The sequence below is a fragment of the Thamnophis elegans genome, chromosome 14 (genome assembly GCF_009769535.1).
Source record: "Thamnophis elegans isolate rThaEle1 chromosome 14, rThaEle1.pri, whole genome shotgun sequence".
Taxonomy (NCBI): Eukaryota; Metazoa; Chordata; class Lepidosauria; order Squamata; family Colubridae; genus Thamnophis; species Thamnophis elegans.
Window position 1 is genome coordinate 20,061,346 of NC_045554.1, and position 22,743 is coordinate 20,084,088.

The 22,743-nt window shown below is 45.2% G+C and overlaps 1 protein-coding gene across 1 annotated transcript in view; it reads right to left on the bottom strand.

The window, feature by feature from the left end:
* Nucleotides 1-22,743, bottom strand: part of PRKCB (protein kinase C beta) — a 242,315-nt gene that overhangs the window by 103,899 nt on the left and 115,673 nt on the right. The window contains 2 exon segments of the mRNA XM_032231081.1: nucleotides 12,782-12,916; nucleotides 14,709-14,865. Coding sequence (XP_032086972.1) covers nucleotides 12,782-12,916; nucleotides 14,709-14,865 — 292 coding nt within the window.

The window sequence follows — 22,743 nt, forward strand, 5'->3', positions numbered from 1 at the left end:
ATAAGGCTCCCCTCGTCCGGGACTTGATCGTAGACGAGGGGGCAGACCTGGCATGTATTACTGAGACATGGCTGGGCACGGAGGGAGGAGTCCCCCTCGTAGAAATGTGCCCAGACGGATTTCAGGTGCTTCAGCAGCCGAGAGCCCAGGGAAGGGGTGGCGGTGTGGCTATTGTAGTCCGGGAGTCTTTAGTACCTCGTAGGATCCCTGCTCCGGAGCTTGCCGGGTGTGAGTCCCTACTAGTGAAGTTGGACCTCAAGGGTCAAGTGGGCTTGCTGCTAACGTACCTGCCTCCCAACTGCATTGCAGCAGCCCTCCCCTCGCTCCTCGAGTCAGTAGCCGAGCTAGCAGTTGAGTTCCCTAGGCTAATGGTTCTGGGGGACTTCAATTTGCCTTCGCTCGGTGAACACTCTGATGGAGCGCAGGAGTTCATGGCTTCCATGACAGCCATGGGCTTGACCCAGGTAATCCGAGGCCCTACCCACTCAGCGGGGCACACACTCGACCTCGTATTCCTCTCGGAGCAGTGGAGTTATGATCTTGGTCTGAGGGGAAATGAGACCATTCCCCTGTCGTGGTCAGACCACTACCTACTGAGGCTAGACTTCCGGAGGCCAAACCCCCACCGTAGGGAGGAGGAACCGACCAGGTGGTTCCGCCCCAGGCGACTTATGGACCCTGTTAGGTTCCAGACGGAGCTTGGGGTTATTCCAGATGCTCTCGCCCACAGTTCGGCGGAGACTCTTGCTGCGGCCTGGCACTCGGCAGCATCAGGGTCTCTGGACCGGATTGCGCCACTACGGCCCCTCCGGGTCAGCGGCTCACGGAGGCCTCCTTGGTTCACCGAGGAGCTCCGGGAGATAAAGCGCCGGAGGAGACGCCTAGAGCACCTGTGGAGGTCCGATAGGTCCGAGTCGAACTGAGCACTGTTGACAGCATGCACCAAGGAGTACATTCGGGCGTTAAGAACAGCCAAAAGATCACACATTGCCTCCTTGGTAGCGTCCGCCGAGTCCCGCCCAGCCGCCCTGTTTAGGATAACCTGCTCCCTCCTAAATAGGAGGGAGACGGGGAACCCCCTACAGGGTAAGGCTGAGGAGTATGTTCAGTTCTTGGCGGACAAAGTTGCTCGGTTTCGATCGGACCTGGACTCCACTCTTGCAGATCCAGCCGAGACACAAGGGAATGATTTGGCAGACCATCTCTGGATTGAGTTTCAGGATGTTGCCTCTGGGGATGTGGACAAGGCTATGCGAGCTGTGAGCGCCTCCACCTGTATACTGGACCCGTGTCCCTCCTGGCTGGTTGCCAACAGCAGTGAGGTGACACGAGGCTGAATCCAGGCGGTTGTTACCGCCTCTCTTCGGGAGGGATACTTCCCCACCGCGCTTAAGGCGGCGGTGGTGAGGCCCCTCCTGAAGAAACCGTCTTTGGATCCAGCAGTTCTTAATAACTACCGTCCAGTCTCCAACCTCCCCTTTGTGGGGAAGGTTGTTGAGAAGGTGGTGGCCTTCCAGCTTCAGCGTACCTTGGAGGAAGCTAACTATCTTGACCCCTTCCAGTCCGGCTTCAGGCCCGGTTACAGCACAGAAACCGCTTTGGTCGCATTGACCGATGATCTCTGGAGAGCCAGAGATGGAGGCCATGCGTCCATCCTGGTTCTCCTTGACCTCTCGGCGGCTTTCGATACCATCGACCATGGTATCCTTCTGCGACGACTGCGGGAGGTGGGGGTGGGCGGCACTGTTCTGCAGTGGTTCTCCTCCTACCTCTCGGACAGGTTGCAGTCGGTGTTGGTGGGGGGGGAGAGATCGTCCCCGAGGCCCCTAACTTATGGGGTGCCGCAGGGCTCGGTCTTATCCCCCCTGCTATTCAACATATACATGAAACCGCTGGGCGAGATCATTCGGAGGCACGGGATAAAATACCATCAATACGCGGACGATACACAGTTGTATCTGTCCGCCCCGTGCCAACTCAATGAAGCGGTGGACGTGATGAACCGGGGCCTTGAGGCTGTTAAAGACTGGATGAGAGCTAACAAACTGGTACTCAACCCGGAAAAGACCGAGTGGCTGTTGTGTTTTCCTCCCAACAATTTGGCTAATGTTCCATCAATCAGTCTGACCCCTCAGACAGGGTCCGCAACTTGGGAGTCCTCCTGGACTCACAGCTGAGTTTCGACCATCACTTGTCAGCTGTGACCAGGGGGGCATTTGCCCAGGTTCGCCTGGTGCGCCAGTTGCGGCCCTACCTGAACCGGGAGGCCCTCACAACAGTCACTCGAGCCCTTGTGATCTCTAGGCTGGAATACTGCAATGTGCTCTACATGGGGCTGCCCTTGAAGAGCATCCGGCGACTTCAGCTAGTCCAGAATGCGGCCGCGCGAGTGATCGTGGGCGCACCGCGGTTCGCCCACATAACACCGATCCTCCGTGAGCTGCGCTGGCTACCTGTTGATCGCCGGGTGCACTTCAAGGTCCTACTTACCATCCACAAAGCGCTCCATGGTAGTGGATCTGGCTATTTGAGAGACCGCCTTCTGCCAATTACCTCCCTGCATCCCATCAGATCGCACAGGGTAGGCCTCCTCCGAATCCCATCCGCCAGTCAGTGCCAACTGGCGACTACGCGGAGGAGAGCCTTCTCAGTTGCAGCTCCGACGCTATGGAACAATCTCCCCGTGGAGATCCATACCCTCACCACCGTCCAGGCCTTCCGCACGGCCCTTAAGATCTGGCTATCCTGTCAGGCCTGGGGATAGGACTTTACTCTCTCCCCGCCCGAATGCTGAGTGAATGTTGTGCTTTTATGGTTAATTATTTTTTTTACTCACCTTTTCTTTTATGTCTTGTCTTGCACTCCCTTCCCTCATTATTGTAAGCCGCCCTGAGTCCACTCAGGGAAAAGGGCGGCCTATAAGTGTTCAATAAACTCAAACTCAAACACTGCACATGCATGCATAATGCAATTAACATTGTTCTGTGCATGCGCAGATCTGAAAAACAAGATGGCAACGCCAACAGCACTGACCAGGGAATCAGTTCAGGGGTGAGGCAGGCCTGGGTTGCTGCCGGTTCCAGCGACCCAGGCAGCCAAATCACGACCAGTTCAGCCAAACCGTCCAAACCGGTAGGAACCCACCACTGCTTCTGCCCATAAAGAAAAGAAAAGGAGAGCTGGTCACTTCCAACATCTTTTGCTGTGCTTATATAACTATCATTCATTCATTCTCATATCTAGGAAATGCCCATCTTCCTGAGAAAGGGACTCTGGGTGTGTACAAATAAATGTTTAAAACTTAAAATCACTACCATCATTCTAGCCATTGTCTATTCACTGCAGGATGAGGGCCTCTTCCGCATGTTCCAACCAAAAGGGTCCTGAGCTTTCTTTTAGCAATTGGGCCCACCATACTTGCTGATGTCGTCTCTCCATCTTGTTTTGTGCCTCTTCTGGAGGCTTTTGATCAAGAGGGACCCATTCTAGGACTGCCTTGGCCCACCTGCCCTCAGTTCTTCTTGCTAGGTGATCAGCCCATCTCCACTTCCATTCTTTTACTCTCTTGATGATATTGGATGCTTCCCTTTGTTCTCTCAGCCATTGCAGGTCTTTCTATCTTATCTTGCGATGCCGAGCATGGATCTTTCTATGGCTCTTTGCACCACTTGTAACTTTTGCATCGATTGTGAGGCGAGTGTCCCTGTTTCACTGGCATATATTAGAGCAGGTAGCACACACTGATCAAAAACTTTTCTCTTCAGGTGGGAGGTTGTTCTTGAAAATTACGCTTAGCTGGCCAAATTCCTGCCAACCACATTTAACATGTCATTCCATTTCCTTTATTGTATCACCTTCCATTGAGATCCTTTGGCCAAGGTATATGTAGTCGTTTACTACATAAAGTTCTTCTCCAAATATATTTTTCTTTCTTTCTTTGGTGAATTTATTAAATATAACCTGGCTCTTTTTCAGGTTTATCTTTAAGCCAAATGATTCTCATGCTTGTGCAGCCCTTGTATGTGTCTCTGTAGATCTTCTGGGTCTTGTGAGAAGAGAACAGCATCATCTTCACATCTTCAGTGATTTAAATAGGTGCCATTGATTTTTATTCCATCTTTTGCTCAATCTAGTTTCCAAAATACTTCTTCAAGACAAGCTGAGAAAAGAATAGGTGATATTATGTCACCTTCTCATACACCTCCCTATATGTTGATGTTCACTTTAAGACCATTAAAGCAAATTGTTGCCATTGTTTTTTCATATATTGATTGTAGTAATATAAACTTTAATATAGAAATACAATTGACATTGTAAGTTAATTAAAAGGCAGGGTTCTATTACCTGGCTCAACAATAGTAGCTATGACAGGGGCCACCACTTAAGCACAAGTCAGCAGTGTACTGCAGCCCCCAAGCAAGCCAACTCAGTCTGAAACTGCAACAACAGAGATAGCATCAAGATCACATGAAGTGGGCTTGGTAAGACCACACTTGGAACACTGCATCCAGTTCCGGTAACCACAAAACAAACAAACTATTGAGATTATAGACAGAATGTAGTGAAAAGCAACAAAGATGATTAAGGAACTGGAGGCTAAACTGTATGATGAACAGTTGCAGGAACTGGATAAGTCTGGTCTAACCAGGAGAAGGATGGCTTGATAGGGGTGACATGATAACAGTCTTCCAATACTTGAGGGGGTTGACTTTCTTCTCCAAAGTATCTGAGGGCAGGGCAGGAAGTAACAGATGGAAAATTATCAAGGAGTGACCCAACCTAGAAATAAGGAGAAATTTCCTGACAGAACAATCAATCAGTGGAATGTCTTGTCTCCAGAAGTTGTGGGTGCTCCATCGCTGGAGGTTTTCAAAAATAGACTGAACAATCAATTGTCTGGAAATGGTATAGGGCCTCCTATTTGCGCAGGAGTTGAACTAGAGCAGGCATCTCCAACCTTGGCAACTTTAAGCAAAGTTGGCTGGGGATTTCTTTGAGCTGAAGTCCTCCAGGCTTTAAGTTGCCAAGGTTGGAGACCCCTTAGAACCCCACATCATTTAAAAGGATGAAAACATCATTAGGCCAGTGTCCACTGCCCATGTATAAGAGGAGGCCAAGTGTTCCCACTCAAGGACAAAAGGTGTCCTTGAAAAAGGATGGACTGCAATGAGGAAGTCAACCTATCCTATAACTCTGTAAGGCTTCACTGAAACTTAACTGGGTCAAAATAGAGCAGCCACAAGTACCAATGCTAAGAGCTTATGGTTTCTCTCTATGGTGCACGAAGCAAGGTTGGAGACCCCTGGACTAGAGGACTCCAAGGTCCCTTCCAGCCCTATCATTCTACGTAATTCTACATAGGGGGAGGGGTTTCAGGGCCTTTTTAGTGGTTCTAAGGTTGTTCAGCTCTTTGGAAACCCAGAACTAAAGAAAGAAAAATGAAATGCTTTTTTCTGGAGGACAGAGATGAAGAAAAAGCAGGGAGAGTTGCTTGCCTCCTGATACTTTTTGGCTGAGCACCAGGATCACTTTTGGAGAGCATCTCCCTGGGGGAAAAGTTTCCTCACCAACTAACTAACATTAGAGCACGAGGATGCTGCTGAGGGAGCCAATTTTATTGAGAATCTGCTGTTGGTTGCAAGACTCCCTGGGACGCTGAGGCCACACTGAGCATCTGGTTTCTCTTAGGCACAATCCCTCCAGGAAGGGAGAATTCATGGAGGGCAACTATGAAACCACAAAAGCGGGGAGATGGGCTTCCTAATCCTACCACACGTCCTGGTTTTTCCCAACCCACCTGAAGGCCTTTCAGACCATTATTCCAAGGCACCGCTCTTTTAAAATTATATTTTAAGATGGATTTAATTTTACTTTCAACACTGTGAAGATCACATACGATTGAATACTTATGTCCTTATTTAATTAAATCATTTATGAACAGGAGGTGTATCAGCAGCATTTTCTATTTTCCATGACTGATTATGCCAGCTAAGATGGAAACAAGTCTCTGTATTAAAATTTTTGGTTCATTTTTCCCCTCTAGAGGGGTTTTCCAATGTATTTGCCACCCTGTGTGAAAATAGTGCAATCTGTTCTCGTTCCTCAAATTGATTTATAGCTGTTCTTATGCTTTAGGAATATTTCTAACATACAAATATTTTTAAATAAGGAGGCATTCTCATTTCCTCACCCTTAGACTATTAGATTTTATCTTCATCATGAAAAGAAGGGTGAAATATATAGGGATGAAGATATAGATTTAGAAGGCAATGGCATCTGAAGGGGGGGGGGGTGGCAAAGCAAGCAAGAGTGGCGTTCCAGCGGTTCAATCGAAACCCCCCACCCTGCCCCTCCCTCTGTCTCTGTGCATGATGCTGATACATACATAAAAGAAGCTGCACTAATGTGGGAAGCATCTTATAATTTGTCCACATATTTAGGAAGATTCTCTAAATAGTAAAAGAAAAAGGTTAAAAAAATTAATCCCACATGATTTGCTTAATCTGTCTGTGGAGATTCTCAGCCATCCAGATCATGTTTGTCTCAAAGGTGCTTTTTCAAAAGGCAGAGTGTTTTTTTCCTTGAGGAAGACATTTCGCTTCTCATTCAAGAAGCTTCATCGGTTCTGGCAGGATGGTAGGGATGATGCAAGGGTTAGTTATGACAAGAGCAGGGAGTTGGGAGTTGGAAGGATCATATTTCTTTGCAGTCATTGAAAACGTGTTTTATATTTTAGCTAAATAATTCCTATTTTTTAAGGATTACATTCTTTTGCTTTGCATAGTGTCAAGATTGAACTGCTTGCTTTTTTCAAACCTTTTCAACTTGCCAATGAACTGGAGGGAAGAAAGAGTGGAGTGGAGTGCTGAGATTATGTGCACGGATTGTGAGAGCCTGGAAACCATCAAGGTCACCGCTGCAGGTACTTGAGAGGGAGATGAACTGTTCCCATAACAAAAGGATGTCTCATAATTGGACAATGTGATCACCCAGGGGTGGGGAGAAAGGGAACCTATTGTTTAACTAAGCAAGTATTTGTATGGGAAAACCAGAGCTGGTTTTGTTTCCAGTGCCAAAATTGTGTATCCAATAAAAGTTTTACTTTTGGGAATTCAAAGCTCCTGAAAGTGTTTACTTGTTTTGGGTTCACTATTCAGACAGTTGACATATAGGTTTTCAGCATATACTTTTATTATGCTTTTGGGCTATTTATTACTTAACGGTGTTTCCATATCTAAAGGGTTGCCACGGAGAAGAGGGGGTCAACCTATTCTCCAAAGCACTTGAAGGCAGGACAAGAAGCAACAGATGGAAACTAACCAACGAGAGAAGCAACCTAGAACTAAGGAGAAATTTCCTGAAAGTGAAAACAATTAATCAGTGGAATTACTTGCCTCCAGAAGTTGTGAATGCTCCAGCACTGGAAGTTTTTAAGAAGAGATTAGATAACTGTTTGTCTGAAATGGTATAGGGCAGTGGTCCCCAACCCCCGGTCCGCGGACCGGTGCCGGGCCGTGGAGTACCTGGCACCGGGCCGCGCAGCGGCCGGGGGCCATGATCGCTGCAGCGGCCGGGGGCCATATTTGCAACTTTGTAGTCCTCATGAACGCGCCCTTTCTCTGCCCCCCCGCCGCCCCAGATGTGCGGGGCTGGGGGGGCGGGGGGAGGCCCGATCTCCCCCCCCCCGCCCTCTTGCTCTGCTCGCCCCGGGAGGGAGGGGGCGGCGGCGGCGGCCTCGGCCCGAACTTGGGATGCTGCTGGCGGAGGCTGCCTGGGAGACGAAACTTTGTCCGCGGACTCACCCGGCCCGCCTGCCCCGTGGAATGACGAGGGGGGGGCAGGAGGGGGCGGCGGCGCTGCATTTTCCTCCCAAGGAGAAACTAAGGTTGCGGGGGGGAGGGGCGCAGCGCGGCCGTTTCGGGGGAACTTGGGGAGCTTCGCCGTTCCGAGAGGCGCTTCGCGCGCAGCCCCACCCAGGTGGGAGATGTTTTCCTCCGCCGAGGCGGGGAGGGGGGGCTTTACGTAAGACTCGCGGCGCAGCTCTGCCCCCCCTCCTGGAGTGTCACCTGCCTCCCGCCCCTCCCCCCCGCCGCTCCGCCGAAGCGCTTTTTGTGTCAGGCTGGCGGGGCTCTCGGGGGCCCTTCGGCCACAGCCCGCCTTCTCCCCCTCTTCCCTTCATGGAGCGCGGCGCGGAGGCCCACCCCCTCGGAAGCAGCCGGCCTCCGCCGCGCCAGCCGCCCGCCCGCCCGAAGTAGGACACAGGGCCATCTTTTTCCCCCGCCGAACTGCAGCGAGGAAAAAGGGCTGCCCGAGCGAGCGGATCGCGGGGTCGGTTCCCCCTCCCTTCCCCCGGCGGCCGAGGAGGAGGAGGCGGGGCGGCCTCACGGGCTGTCGGCCTTGGCGTGAAGGAAGGCCCCCCCCCCCGCCCTGCGGAACGCGCGCCCAGGATGGCCGCCTTCCCACCCGCCGGTCCGGAAGGCCGAGGGAGGCTCGTCTGACTGGTCCGCGGCGATAAAAAGGTTGGGGACCACTGGTATAGGGTCTCCTGCTTGAGCAGGGGGCTGGACTAGAAGACCTCCAAGGTCTCTTTCAATTCTGTTTTTTTTCTGTTAAGATTGGATAGTTATTAATTCTACTAATTTTTGGTCTTTGTTCATTGTAAAATGAGTTCTCTTCTCCCTTTGAGAAAATCAGACTAATTAATTGTTTGCTTAAACTCTCTCCCCACAATGGCATTTCCAGAGCCTTGTGAGTTTATCTTTTACAATGTTGGTTGTGTAAATTCCAATTGATTGGCCCTAAAATTACATTTACTTGTAATTTCCCTTTTATGAACACAAATCTACTCTTGTTGTCTGTAATTAAACTGATAATCCTAAAGTCCAGGGGATTTGCAATCCAACTTGCTATCCTTTAGGGGCCTTAAAAGTATCTTTGCTTAAAAAGATTCTTAGTGGGCATTTTTACCTTTGTGGTAGATTTCCTGTAGCCATTAAATATTTGGCTTGCTTTCCTTCAAGGTTTTATTAATTATTTTGTACTCAATTTGTGTTCCATAAAACAGCATTCACTACTTTTCAAAAAGAGACAAGTGCATATCCCCATACCACAGTAAAGTATTTTGAATAATTTGCAAACTCTCTTTTTATTTCCTGCTCTTGCCTCCCCCCGCTACATCAAACCCATCACCTCCAAAAATGACAAAACAATTGTACTCAGATACCCTCTTCTGGGGTTGCAAGTAGGATGCAAAGAGCTTTCTGTCGCTTCCCCTTAAATCTCATAAATATATAGGTAGCCCTTGACTTACGACCCCAATTGAGCCCAAAAGTTTTGTTGCTAAGTGAGACATCTGTTAAGTGTCTTTTGTCCCATTCTATGACCTTTCTTGCCGCAGGTGTTAAGAGAATCACTGCAGTTGTTGTTAGTAACTCGGCTGCTAAGTGACTTTGCTTCTCAGAAGGTCGCAAAAGGAGATCACGTGACCCTGGGACAACGATGAACCAATTGCTAAGCATTTGGATTTTGATCACATGACCATGGGGATGCTGCAATGTTGTTAAGTGTGGAAAATGGTCAAAAGTCATTTTTTTCAGTGCTGTTGTAATTTTGAACAGTCACTCAATGAACTGTTGTAAGTCAAGGACTTACCTGAGAAGAATTCTTGAAAAATAAAGATGAGAAATCTTCCTTTCTTTCTCTTATTAGATAAAGTATGTATTCAATATTAAACGTAAGCCAGTACTTCCGTACTCAACATGATTATTCTTCAACAGGATTCCCTCCTATGTATTTATTCCTTTTTATTGGAATTCTTTTCCTCCTGAGTTCATCCTCTGTTCTAGTCGAGATCCCACACCATGCTTGGTTTGTTAATTCAAAATATGTTAGCTTCATCTTGTTCAATGTATAGTAGATGTAATTTTTTCTTCACCTTTAAATTAAAGATTAAACCAGGGGGGAACGTTCAGTGGTAGGTTTTCTAAGCAATTCATTCAATATTTCAATTAACTTCTTTTCTGAAGACTTTTCAGTAGGCATTTCTCGATGAACTTGGACTCTGCAGGGTATCCTTTCATTGTCTTAGCTTTCCGCATAATATATTTTTAAAAACCAGGAAATGAGAACTTATTTTCACTCCATTTATTTTATTACCCAGGAATTTCTAGCACCTGGATATTCTACCTGGAACACATTTTCTGTCTCCAGAGGATTCTGAGAATAACTCATCAAATCAATTTATTCCAATGGATTATTTATCCCATTCTTTATGCAATTCTTTAATATTTTAATCCCAATGTTGCCATAGCAAAACTCATCTTCCAAATATATAACTCTTTCACATTAGCCTTGAAACCCTCTTTTGGCTGCCTGAATTGAATTTGAATTCTTTTCAAATTCCTTTATTTGCACGATCAGAAACATCTGAAGGATGGAAACTAATCAAGGAGCGATCCAACCTCAAACTAAGCAGAAATTTCCTCCCAGTGAAAAGAACAATCAACCAGTGGAACGGAAGTTGCCTTCAGAAGTTGTGGAGGCTCCATCACTGGAGGCTTTTAAGAAGAGGCTGGAGAGCCATGTGTCTGGAATGGCATGGGGAAGAGATGGCTAACCTTGTTAGTGCCAAGTGCCCAAAGCACACGAAACCCCAAAATGCAATGTGAGGGCCTCACACCCTCGTGAATGCACCTCCCTGAGCCTGTGGCCCACTGCCCTTGCCCATTTTTGACATCCAGGTTGGTAAAGGAGGCTTTCTAGGCCGAAAGCATGGCGTGGGGGGCTTTGTGCAGCCCACCTGTGCCCTGTTTTGGCTTCCAGGTTTGTTCAGAAGGCCTTCTAGGCCCAAAATGGGATGGGGGGCCACGTGCGCAAATCCCCAAAATGCAATGCGAGCGCCCCCCGCACATGTGCCCTGCCCCTGTTGCATGCGCACATGCATCCCCCACATGTCCCCCCCCCCCGTATGTGCAGCAGAGAACCAAAAACCAGCTGGCTGGCAGAAGGCACGTGTGCATGCGCGATGGAGCTGGGCTGAGGCGACAGCTGGCATGCCCGCAGAGAGGGTGGAACCTGTGATATGCGTGCCATAGGTTTGCCATCATGGGCATAGGGTTTCCTGCTTCAGCAAGGGATTGGACTACAAGGCCTCCAAGGCCCCTTCAAACTCTGTTATTCTGTAAAAGACAACTTAGGAAATTTCTTCTTGTACTTATGAAATTATTTCTGTCCATTCATTAATTACATTTTTTTTCAACTCAGCCAGAATTTTAGTAAAGAGGGAGGAACAGTTTCATTACCTTCCTTATCTTGTGAAACCTTCATATCACCCTTACTGATTGTTCCTCCTCCTCTGAGTTCTGTCCCTAAAAAATCTTTACTTTCTATTTTCTTCTTAGAAAGTAGTACCACAGATTTTTTCCTCCTTTAATGATTTTTTGTTCTTTCAGACATCCTTGAACATTGAGCTTTGTTGGGAGAGGAATAAAATGTTTTTTTCCCCCCAGTGTAATTAAACTGGGGAGATGTAGGGCAGATCGGAGACAAATTTATCCAGCTTAGCCTAAAGGCTGTGTGGGTGGAGTTGATCAAGCATAGATCAAGTCTGTTCCATGGGTGTAGCTGGATCCTCAGAATAAATGAACAAATCATCCAGATGAACTATCACCTATCCTGACCTAAAAGATTTATAAATCTTACACAGATGTACCGATTGAAAGATAAATCAAAAGTATTGCCATGCTTTCAAATTTTCTCGATGAGATATTTATGGCTCTTCATCCAAATATATAATATATATTATATTATATAACACAATATAAATATAACACAATATAGTGTGTTTTCTGACATTGGTAAAAAAAATACATGCTTTCTATAGTTGTACTAAGAATTCAGAGAACAGTGATTCTTAATGGTTACAGAGCCACAGAGGAGCATGGAAATGGCCTTAACGAAGGTGGAAACACCAGCTGAGGGATGGAAGATGCCAGGGCACCTGCTTTCTCTCTTCCCAGTCCCCTCTCCCACCTCTCGGTCTCAACTCCAAATTTGCCCCTTTCCCTTTCTATGCAAGCGAGCTAAGGTTTGCGAGTTGCAAATAGGTCCAGGGTAGGACAACTGGGGCGAATTATCCCATTCCAGCCAAAATGGTGGTAAAAATGAACAACCCTAGTTTGTGATAAACTAGTCCCTGGGAGAGGGAAGGAATCTGGGCAGGAAGATCCTGACCTCTGTGGCTACCACGGACCCACCTGTTGTTGGGGGCTTTGAGAAAGCAGTTGCTGAACCACATCTGCGACCAGACTGACTTTAAGGTGGATTCACTGCCATTGATGGGCCACAGTTTCCCACTCAGTCCTTGAGGGTTAGAAATGGATCCTTCTAGGTTTTTCCAGAAAACATGGGCCAGGGTATATCGAGGGAGAGGGCAGATCTTCATGACTGCCTTGGTGGCATTTAGAGTTTAGGCTTGCAATCCTAGCCACGTCCAGGGGGCATAACTTGGGGCTGCATTTCAGGACAGAAGCAGACTATCCCAACTCATCCTTAGCTCAGAAAGGCTCCTGCAAGGTGTGCAGCATAGGTAGACTAGATTTTTCCACCCTAACGGCGGCAATTTCTAGCACATTTCACAATGTATTTTATTTATTGGCTACCCAACTTCAGTGGGGTCCCGCAAAGAGTTCCAAACGCCCCCATGCAGCTTTCCCCATTTCTTTTCTCCACCCCTGTTTTTATTGGAGAGCCACCAAAGGCCCAAGAGACAAAGGGACCCTACCAGCCATCCACTCCAGCTTTCTGCAGCTCTGAAATGCCAAAGGACAGAGATCCCATAAAGTCATTCCTGCTGGTCAGATCCCAGTCCCAGATCTCCACCGACAGCCGCCTGCCCTTGTCGGACTCTTTCAACTGGCTGGAAAAAACAGGGGGAGGAAGGGAAAAAACAGATATTTAAGATGCCACTTTCTTGGGAAGGGGCTGCTTTCAGCAAGCTTCCATGCATTTCACCCATCACCACCCATTATTGAGAAGTGGGGGTCTTCAAGAGTAGCCTGGGCCCTTAATGCTGATATTCTAAATAGGGGTCTCCAAACTTGGCAACTTTAAGACTTGTGGGCTTCAACTCCCAGAATCCCCCAGCTGGCTTTGCTGGCTGAGGAAATCTGGGAGTGGAAGTCCATAAGTCATATACCTTGGAGACCCCTGGTCAGAAAAATGAAAATGTTCAAAAATGTCAGTTTCTGATGCCACAATGTTATAGTATATATTTCTGAGTTACACTGACTGGTGGAGGAGAGGGGTGGGGGGAATCCCCATTCTCCTTTCTTAAAATGCAACATTTCTTTCCTCTTCATTAATTCTAGGAAATTTCAGGTAGTTAAAATCCTGCCTTGAGGCATCTGAGCCTGCAAACCATAATAAATTAAGCAGGGATGCGTGTGAGATGGAGACTCCTGAAAATCCCTGAAAGCTTGGCAACAAAAAACAGAAAGAAGATGGAGAATGGAGCGATGGAAGGACATGTTCAATCTAGCTTTACTTTTATGCATAGATTTCTCTCCTCGGGCACCCTCACAGCTTGAAGCTCAGCACGGCTCCCTTCCTTGCCAGCACTGGGCCTCTTTGCAGAGAGGCAGCATTGGCACAGAGAGGGATTTGGGAATGTGTTCCACCCCCTTAATGCTATGCTGCAGCAGGCCCCACACTGAGGATGAAATCTGAAAAGATTGCCCAGGAAATTAAGGCAGGGAGCAGAACTTCTTGGAAGCCGCCTCCTCCTTTTGTGGAACACCATGGTTCCATCTAGGTTACTCTTGTCTATGCTGTGGATAACAGAGTTGGAAGGGACCTTGGGGGTCTTCTAGTACAATCCCTGCTCAAGTAGGGAACCCTATACCAGTGCTGGTTAACCTTTTTGGCACTGAGTGCCGAAACTGGAATGTGCACGCCAGGGCACCAGAACCCGGAAGAGAGCAATGGCCGGTGTGCGTGCATGTGGTGGCCAGCTGCACTTCTGGGTTTTGTTGTGTGCATGCGTGCTGGCCAACTAATCTTTGCATGAAGACCAGTTGACCAGTGCACATGTGTGCAACGGAACTTGGAAGTGCAGCTGGAGATGGTGCATGTGCCCACAGAGAGGGCTCTGCATGCCACCTCTGGCACCCGTGCCATAGGTTTGCCATCAAGGCCCTATACCATTTCAGACAAATTGTTGTCCGATCTCTTCTTCAAAACCTCCAGTGTTTTTGGAGTCAAAGCTGTCTAATATCTGCAATTCCTTCACTTGGCAGGTGAATATGGAATTTTTTGCCTGGGATCTATCTGAGTTACAGTTCCTTTCTAGTTACCTTCACAGTGGGGGATCTGGAGGAAGGGATGATATGAGATTGTCCCCTTTCTTGACCTCCTATTTTAAGATATGGATAGCAATAGCAATGGCACATATACCGCTTAATAGTACTTTACAGCCCTCTCTGAGCAGTTTACAGAGTCAACCTCTTGCCCCCAACCATCTGGGTCCTCATTTTACCCACCTCGGAAGGATGGAAGGCTGAGTCGACCTTGAGTCAGGGCTGAATTCCTGGCAGTGGGCAGAGTCGCCTGGAATACCATTCTGCATTCTAACCACTGCGCCACTACAGCTCTATATGCCCCAGAAATCACCCAGGACCCAACCTTCAAATGTTGCATCTAGCAATACTCACAATTTGAAGGTCTCATTCCACTCAGGATTCAAAGAACATTTGATGGTTTTCGTCTTTTGTTTGCTCTCGCTTTTTGGGTCAGGTATGAGTTTGAGTTTCACGTAGGGGTCTGACAAGCCGTTGGGATCCATCGGAACAAGATTTTTAGCATCCCGTACTAGAACAGAAAGGGAAAAAAGACCCTCAATGGTGAAAAGGCCAACAACATCCATTCTCTCACTCATATATTTACATGCAGGAAAACTAAATGGGCTCAATTCGTGGTGCCATGTCCTGCCACAAGTGAAGCACATTTAAGTCCTCCAGAACAATTACATACAACGTGGCTTATTTGCAGAAAAAAAATATACCCACACCCTGGAGAGTCATTATTTTCTGTGCGTATGTTTGTGTGTATTCAGTACCATGGTAATCCACTCTCCAATTTTCCCGCACTCCATGTGTTGGCAGATTTGATTTGATTTGATTTTGATTTGATTTTATTAATATTTGTAGGCCGCCCTTTTCCCTGAGGGGACTCAGGGCGGCTCACATAAAATCAGGGAGGGGGAATACAGACATTGACATAGTGACATATAATAAAATAGTAAGCAACATACACTCATCATTCGGGAGGGGCGGCTATCCTTATCCCCAGGCCTGACGGGCTAGCCAGTTCTTAAGGGCTGTGCGGAAGGCCTGGACGGTGGAGAGGGTACGAATCTCCACGGGGAGCTCGTTCCAAGGGTCGGGGCTACTACTGAGAAGGCCCTCCTCCTTGTAGTTGCCAGCCGGCACTGGCTGGCCGATGGAATACGGAGGAGGCCTAATCTATGTGATCTTATTGGTCGCAGGGAGGTAATTGGCAGGAGGCGGTCTCTCAAGTATCCGGATCCACTACCATGTAGGGCTTTATGGGTGACTAATAACACCTTGAAGCGCATCCGGAGACCGACAGGCAGCCAGCGCAGCTCGCGGAGGATAGGTGTTATGTGGGTGAACCGAGGTGCACCCACAATCACTCGCGCGGCCGCGTTCTGTACTAGCTGAAGTCGCCGGATGCTCTTCAAGGGCAGCCCCATGTAGAGCACATTGCAGTATTCCAGCCTAGATCTTTATATATTCATTTCTTTTCAGTTTTTATTTTTAACTCGGAGTCTTTTAAAATGGGATTGTCTTTTGCTGCTCCTCTGAGTCACCCAGCGGTCTCTGGTCCAATAAAAAAGAATCACGTCCCGGGCCAAAAAAAAGAATCCTCCCACTGGTGTTTCTGACTTAATTTGGCCACATTATCTGTGCAGCATCCATTCCACTTAGGATGTCGGGAAGCAGTGACAGAGAGGGAAACTCTGCTTGTCATCGTGGTCCAAGTCTGTTCTCAAAAAACACAATGTTCTCATTGAGAAACAGCTGCTGAAGCTGCTCAGCCATCCCTTAAGTGCTACTTATATAACAAAATGCAAATTAATAACATCCCCACCATTAATAAACATCTCACACTTGGGCCAAGGAGACAGGACTGAGTCCAGCCAGCTTCTGGGTGACCAGTCAAGGGCATTCAGGCATCTGTAGTAAGGAACACCCCGTATCCAGAGGTGTCAGGAAGGGGGAGGGGGAGGGAGGCTGCCATTTGACGCAACAACGCCACAAAGATACCCATTATTGGACAATGCCACAAAGATACCCATTACTGGGCTATCAAAATGTCAATAGAAATGAGGAGCAACTTTTCTGTAATTAAAATGTGATGAGGCAAGGAACTAGAATCATCTTGGAATAAAAGAGATGGCCATCACAAAATTATTCTTATCTAAGAATCTCTTGCAAAGAGTCTCTGCTCTATTTCAGTTAACACATGGACAATTATCTACTCCATGAATATTAAGACACATGGATCCATTTATGCCCAACAGTGTAAAATGAAAGATTTTGGAAGGAGCCCAGAGGAAATGGGAAGCACGAACACTGTACTGCAGAACAATGCCAGCCCCTGATAGAACAGTCCACAGATGGATGGATGGGCGCACTTCTTCAATATCAGCAGCTGGCAGAAAGATGCATGCATGTAATGCATACTACATTGCAGTGAATTTTGCATAGCCAAACATACTAATTGAAAGATTAGCCCTTTAATGACTTTTAGCAAATACAGGCAATCATTGGAGATTAGGAAAAATGGGGAGGCCCAGATCAAATCCGTCCAAAATATTTGGGTTTTATTGAAGCCACAAAGCCCAAACAGCTGATGGAGGTCTATCAGCACAAGCTGGACACCATCTATTTTGGATGACCTCATTCCGTTCCCTGCCTTGATCAGGAGACTGGGTAGCTTCGAAGATCCCCTCCAATGCCACGATTAATAAAAAAGCCCAGCCACGATGCACAGATTACATTGGGAGAGACACGAGGAGATTCAAGAGGCTCCTGGCATACGTAATGAGAAATGGCAGCAAACTCTTTACAGGATGAGAAGACGCCTTCCTTCAGAAAGGGAGAATGTTGTCCAAATGAGAGCAGAGCAGACACATTTGCATAATAGAAGGCAATAACAGTTGCAAAAAGGATTACGGACATACACAACTTATGTAAATAAATTTTAAAAGACACAGGAAAATGCAAATAGCCAGTCCCCGGAGAACAAAAGACTTGAAGAAAATCTGAAAGAGGATAATGAGATAGCACATCAGCTGAACACCGTCTGTGTACCAGTTTTCATTGAAGATGAAGGGCAGCCAGTATTCATTTCTCAACTGATTTTCTCAAGAATGTGTTTTAGGAACTCAGAAAATCTTTGTAACAACAATGAAGTCTGCATCTTTACTGACAAACGAAAGCCAAGCCCGTCGTGGCAAGGCTGAGTAGGTTTCATGGGAAGGAAAGTTGATAGGAAAACAAGCTCAAAATGGGTGGTGTGTTCCAAAATCACAACTGCAGACCATTCCAAAAAAGAAGTCGCCAGAAGAAACCTACAGACACATGCAGTAAATAGATAGAGGGTCACGACACAAAGGAAGGTTCAGTAGAGCTGATCCAGGAAGCAAAAGCTGAGAAGAAGAACTGACGAAGTCCTGAAGGAGCTCATTAGAATTAGAATTATTTGCCAGTGCACAACATATGTACAATGAGATTGGATGAGCTCCCTCAGTGCACACACCCCAACACAATACAACTCACAGTGAAGACAGAAAATCCCTAACCCAATAAATCATATTAACAAACACCCAGCCCTATTGCACCAGTGTGAATATGTTACTCTGTTTTCCCCAAAATAAGACCTCCCCAGATAATAAGCCCAATCGAGCTTTTGAGCGCATGCACTAAAATAAGACCTCCCTGAAAATATTGCAATACAGCAGCAGCCATGAGGTGACCACGATCTCCGCCTCCTGCACCTGAAAAATAATAAGACTTCCCCCAAAAAAGGCCAAGTGCTTATTTCGGGGGTCAAAAGGAAATAAGACCCTGTCTTATTTTCGGGGAAACACAGTACACATTGCAACGGTGCTTCAAGTCTATCGTACTACGTAATTATGATGTTATTTCGCATTCAGGAGTCTGACAGCCCACAGATAGTCTTGACCCAAAGGTGCTTTTCCAAAAGGCAACTGGGTTTCCTTGAAAACTGAAGCTTCTTCTGATCTTGTGTCAGGACTGCCATCCTGCGACAGCCATGCTTTCCCAGCTGCCCTACAAAATGGGGGGCGGGAGCTGTGGGGAAGGATTGGGAGGGGTAGCATGAAGGGAATTGAAACTACTTGTTGTGCTGTCCATCCTGGGAGAACCTTCGGCTGTTCCAAGGTCACACCATGGAACAGCAGCACCGACCAGCCTGGCAAGTCAGGGACTGTTAACAAAACAATTTGTCTGAATGTAACTGGATAATTAGAAATAGCTGGAGTGGGAGACATTGAAAAGGGAAAAGTTAACCAGATTCTTTGGGTGTAAAACTTCAGATCCAGCTTTGCTGCCCTGTAATCACTTGATAGTTTAGTAAAGTGTACTTTCGTTAACAATGGATTCGAGCATCTTTGCTAATCAATCAGGTTGGGGCAGCTGACATCTTGGATGAGAAGTGAAACATTTTCAAGGAAACACCAAGAAAGTCCAGTTGCCTTTTGAAAAAGCCCCTTTGGGACAATCACGATCTGGATGATGGAGGCTCTCTGGAGATACTTTGGACATGTTCAAAATTTTTAAAGTGGCAAACACTGCAAAATAATAGCTGGCAATAAGAAAAAGTGGGAGTCAGCCCAACTGTATTTTGATTTTAGCCCTTGGGCTGTTTATTAAAACATTTAAATAAATGGAATAAACAGCTATATGAAAAAAGAAGAAACAAAGTGGATAAGAAGAAAATAGCAGTAAGCAATATTTTCATAAAATTTAAAATTTATGAATTGATTAATTAAATCCACAGAGCTAGGTTATTATGTCATCTGAAAGATAACAAGAAATCTCTATAAATCTCTAAACATATCAATATTTATATCTTGCCAGAGATAAATGCATTTAACCCAGTACAGAAAAAAGGGGGAAAATCATAAATACATTTTAAATCCCCCCCCCCCAATTGTAGCTGCCTGGTGACTGCATCGATGTATTTATAAATATTGGAATTGCTTCTAATTGCTCTCTTGACATCATTTATTTATCTTTTAAAAGTGCACTCTAAGTGTCTGCCTTGTTGTGTGACATATGATGCACCGGGAACCATTCTTGCTTAAATATGGTCAAACTTCAGGTCTGGATCAATTCTGTTAACTTTGCCATTCTTGCATCGTCCCCAAGTTTGCTTTCCTGGTTTCGTATTGTTGGCAAAGAGTCTCTTTTCCAATGATGAGCTAAATGTGTCCTTGCAGTCATCAACATTAATGTTAAATTGTAATACTATTATTTATTCTGACAATGCCTAGGCAAAGAGAAGTGATGTTTTCATTCAAACCTTTCTAAATTTTAATTGGGTCAAGTTTTTCCTAATGTCCTACCATTGTTGAATTGCAGTTGTCTTGTGGGTTCTTTATTTGAACCACCTGTAACCCAACTGACCTAGTCACAGAGCAACTGGAAGCCTGGACAACAGATTCTGAAGCACTATGGCTACATGTGATTTGGAGAACAGAACAAGTGTAATTGGGAAGAAGCAGCTGGAGGTCAGCAATTCTGAAAAGGTTCCACACCTTCTCCAGATGATGCTTGCTGTGTCTTTCATCTGTTTCCAGAGTCTGAATGTGTCATTCCTGCAAAATAGTTTGCACTTTTCTTACAATAATTATCTCTACAATAATAAAAAGCATTTAGGCTAAGATGAGGAACATGTGATTTTTGTAGAATCTTGTGTTTTTATCACACTATCTTGTAATATAACTTTTCAAGTTTTGGTCTTCTGCTATACCCGAAAACCATAAACATCTGTGAAGTCCATCAACTAGTCTGACACCTTCTAACGTTGATGCTCTGCTGTTCATGAGTTACATCCATTCAATTGTCCACAACAGACAACTTGCTTGGGAATATAATTTAAAATTCAGATGAGGAACAGCTCGTCTCTCTTTCAATTGTTTGTTTTGCTGAAGAGGATGTTTTGAACAAAATCAATGCATTAACTGTTGTTTGCCAATTTTTAAAGACTTTGGGGATTGAAATTAGCACCATTTGAAGTTTTGAAAAATATCTTCAGGAACCAGGCTACAAAAAAGAAGACCTGGAGCTCCAGTCCCATCATGGAAAGAAGATGAACCCCCACAGTCATTCCCTTTAAGCCCTAGGAAAGTGCCAAAGGCAAATCACGTCCGGAATCTTGCCAAGAAAATGTAGTGATTGTCAAGGCAATCGCCAGGAGTCCACACAGACTACATATTCATTTTAAATAGTCTCAACTGATTCCAACCAGGAGAGTTTTTAAATTTCCACCTTTTAAAACCTTTTTTATAAATTTCTCTTTTATAAATATATAATTTTGTGCAATATTTTGAAATATATCTTTGTTACTGCCTGACAAATACAGTCCCAAATACTTCACTGAATCCTTTGTTGTCTGGCAACCTGACTTTTTCTGCACAAAGCTCTCTCTTTCTTGGGATAAATGTCTCATTACTATCTTTGGTTTTGTGCGTAATTTTATATCCTGAGAATTCAACCAAAACCTTTAATTGTTTTCATCAGCTGTCTTATCACCTTTGCAGCTGCATAATAGTTAGTACTACATCGTCTGCATAGCATTTTAATTTATATTCCTCTCCTTGAATCTTAATGCCTGATATTTGCTTATCTTTAGAACCTTACGTATTGGCTAATATGACTAAAGCGATTGCAAGTAGTGAAGGAGAAAATGGACATCCTTGTCCTGTAGCTTTGCTTACTGAAAAATCTGTAGAAAGTGTTCCATTCCTCTGCTGCTTATAAATGCACTTAACTCGAGCTTTACATTCTTCTTCTGGATTTCGTTTATTCAATACTGCAAATAGGAATGACCATTTCAAATTATCAAACGCTTTTTTTCTGATCTAAAAGAAATATTGCTGTTTTTTTTCACTTCTTGTAGATCTTTTCTTTTCCTTTATTATAAATCTATCTCTGTCCTTGGGTATAATCTGCTTAATCTACCTGTATTACCTGGAATACAATTCTGTAAACCTTCAGCTATTAGTATAGTAAACATTTTGTAATCAACATTTGATACAGAGATGATTTTTATGTGACTTGAGTTTTTTCAGATGATTGTTGTCCTATAATCAAAGATACATATGCTTCTTTTTATTTCTTTGTCTCTATTATTCATTTTGGTTAATCTTCCCCACACAATTCCACGAGGAAATTGTGAAGAGCAGGATGAACAAAGAGGATTGAAGCCTGAGAGTTACACAAACATGGTTAAGGAAAATCTGTTACTTTGAATGAGTTTAAACTTCAGGGACTGATAAATAGTATTTTAGGGTAGTGAAATAGCTGGCTGATGTATAGTTGACTATTACATATTGCATTTAAAGAACCAGGAGAACAGATGGATTTAAGTTACCAGAAGGCAGATTTTGTTTGAATTTTAAGAGCAAAATTCTGACAATGACAGCAGTTCAGCAATGGAACCAATTATCAGAGATGTGGTGGGCTTCCTGTCACTAGATACTTCAAACAGAGGGTGGACAACAATCTGTTCTGGATGGTTTAATTAGGATTCCCAGGGGGAGAGACAGGGTTGATATGACAGCCTAAAAGAATCCACTCCCATTCTACATTTTATAATTCTATTGCTTGATGAACAATAATAGAATTAATTCTTCACAGAAGGAATCATTGGTACCTCTTTACTTATGCCTCCACCATATGACTGTTATGTTACTGCAAAGAGTTGTAGACTAGCATGGAACTAAACAAGGAAACAGAACAAATTTACCTCAATAACTGTCTGGTTTGGCACAGCAACCAAACAGGACAGATATGGACTTCAATGGATAGTTAGAACTGTAGAAAAAAATGGCAACCAGCCTGCCTTCTATTGAGCACCTGTATACTGCATGAATCAGAAAGAGGGTTTGAGAAAATATCTACAGACCCCCTCACATCCTGGACATAATTTATTTGAACTTCTCCCTTTGGGACGCCACTATGGAGCATTGTATGCCAAACAATTAGATACAAAGATAATTTTTCCTCCATGCCATCACTCTGCTGAACACCTAATTCTCACAGCTCCTGTCTTAGGCCTGAAGATATTTACCCATGTAGTAAGACTGTACTATTATTATCCTTCTCATCTTTCCTACTATTCTCTTATTGGTCTCTATGATTTATCACTTGCTGTATATTATGATTAATGATTGTAACTATGATCTATGACACATGACCTACCACTTTGTTGTTTGTATGTACACTGAGAGAATGCACTGGAGACAAATTCCTTGTGTGTCCAATCACACATGGACAATAAAGAATTCTATTTACAGTATTTGTTATACAAACAGAAGAAGGCATCAAAGGCAAGCCACTTCAGTAGAGTAGGCAAGAAGACCAGGCAATCACCAGACGTCAGATGGGACTTGAGGTAGTATTCTAATTTTAC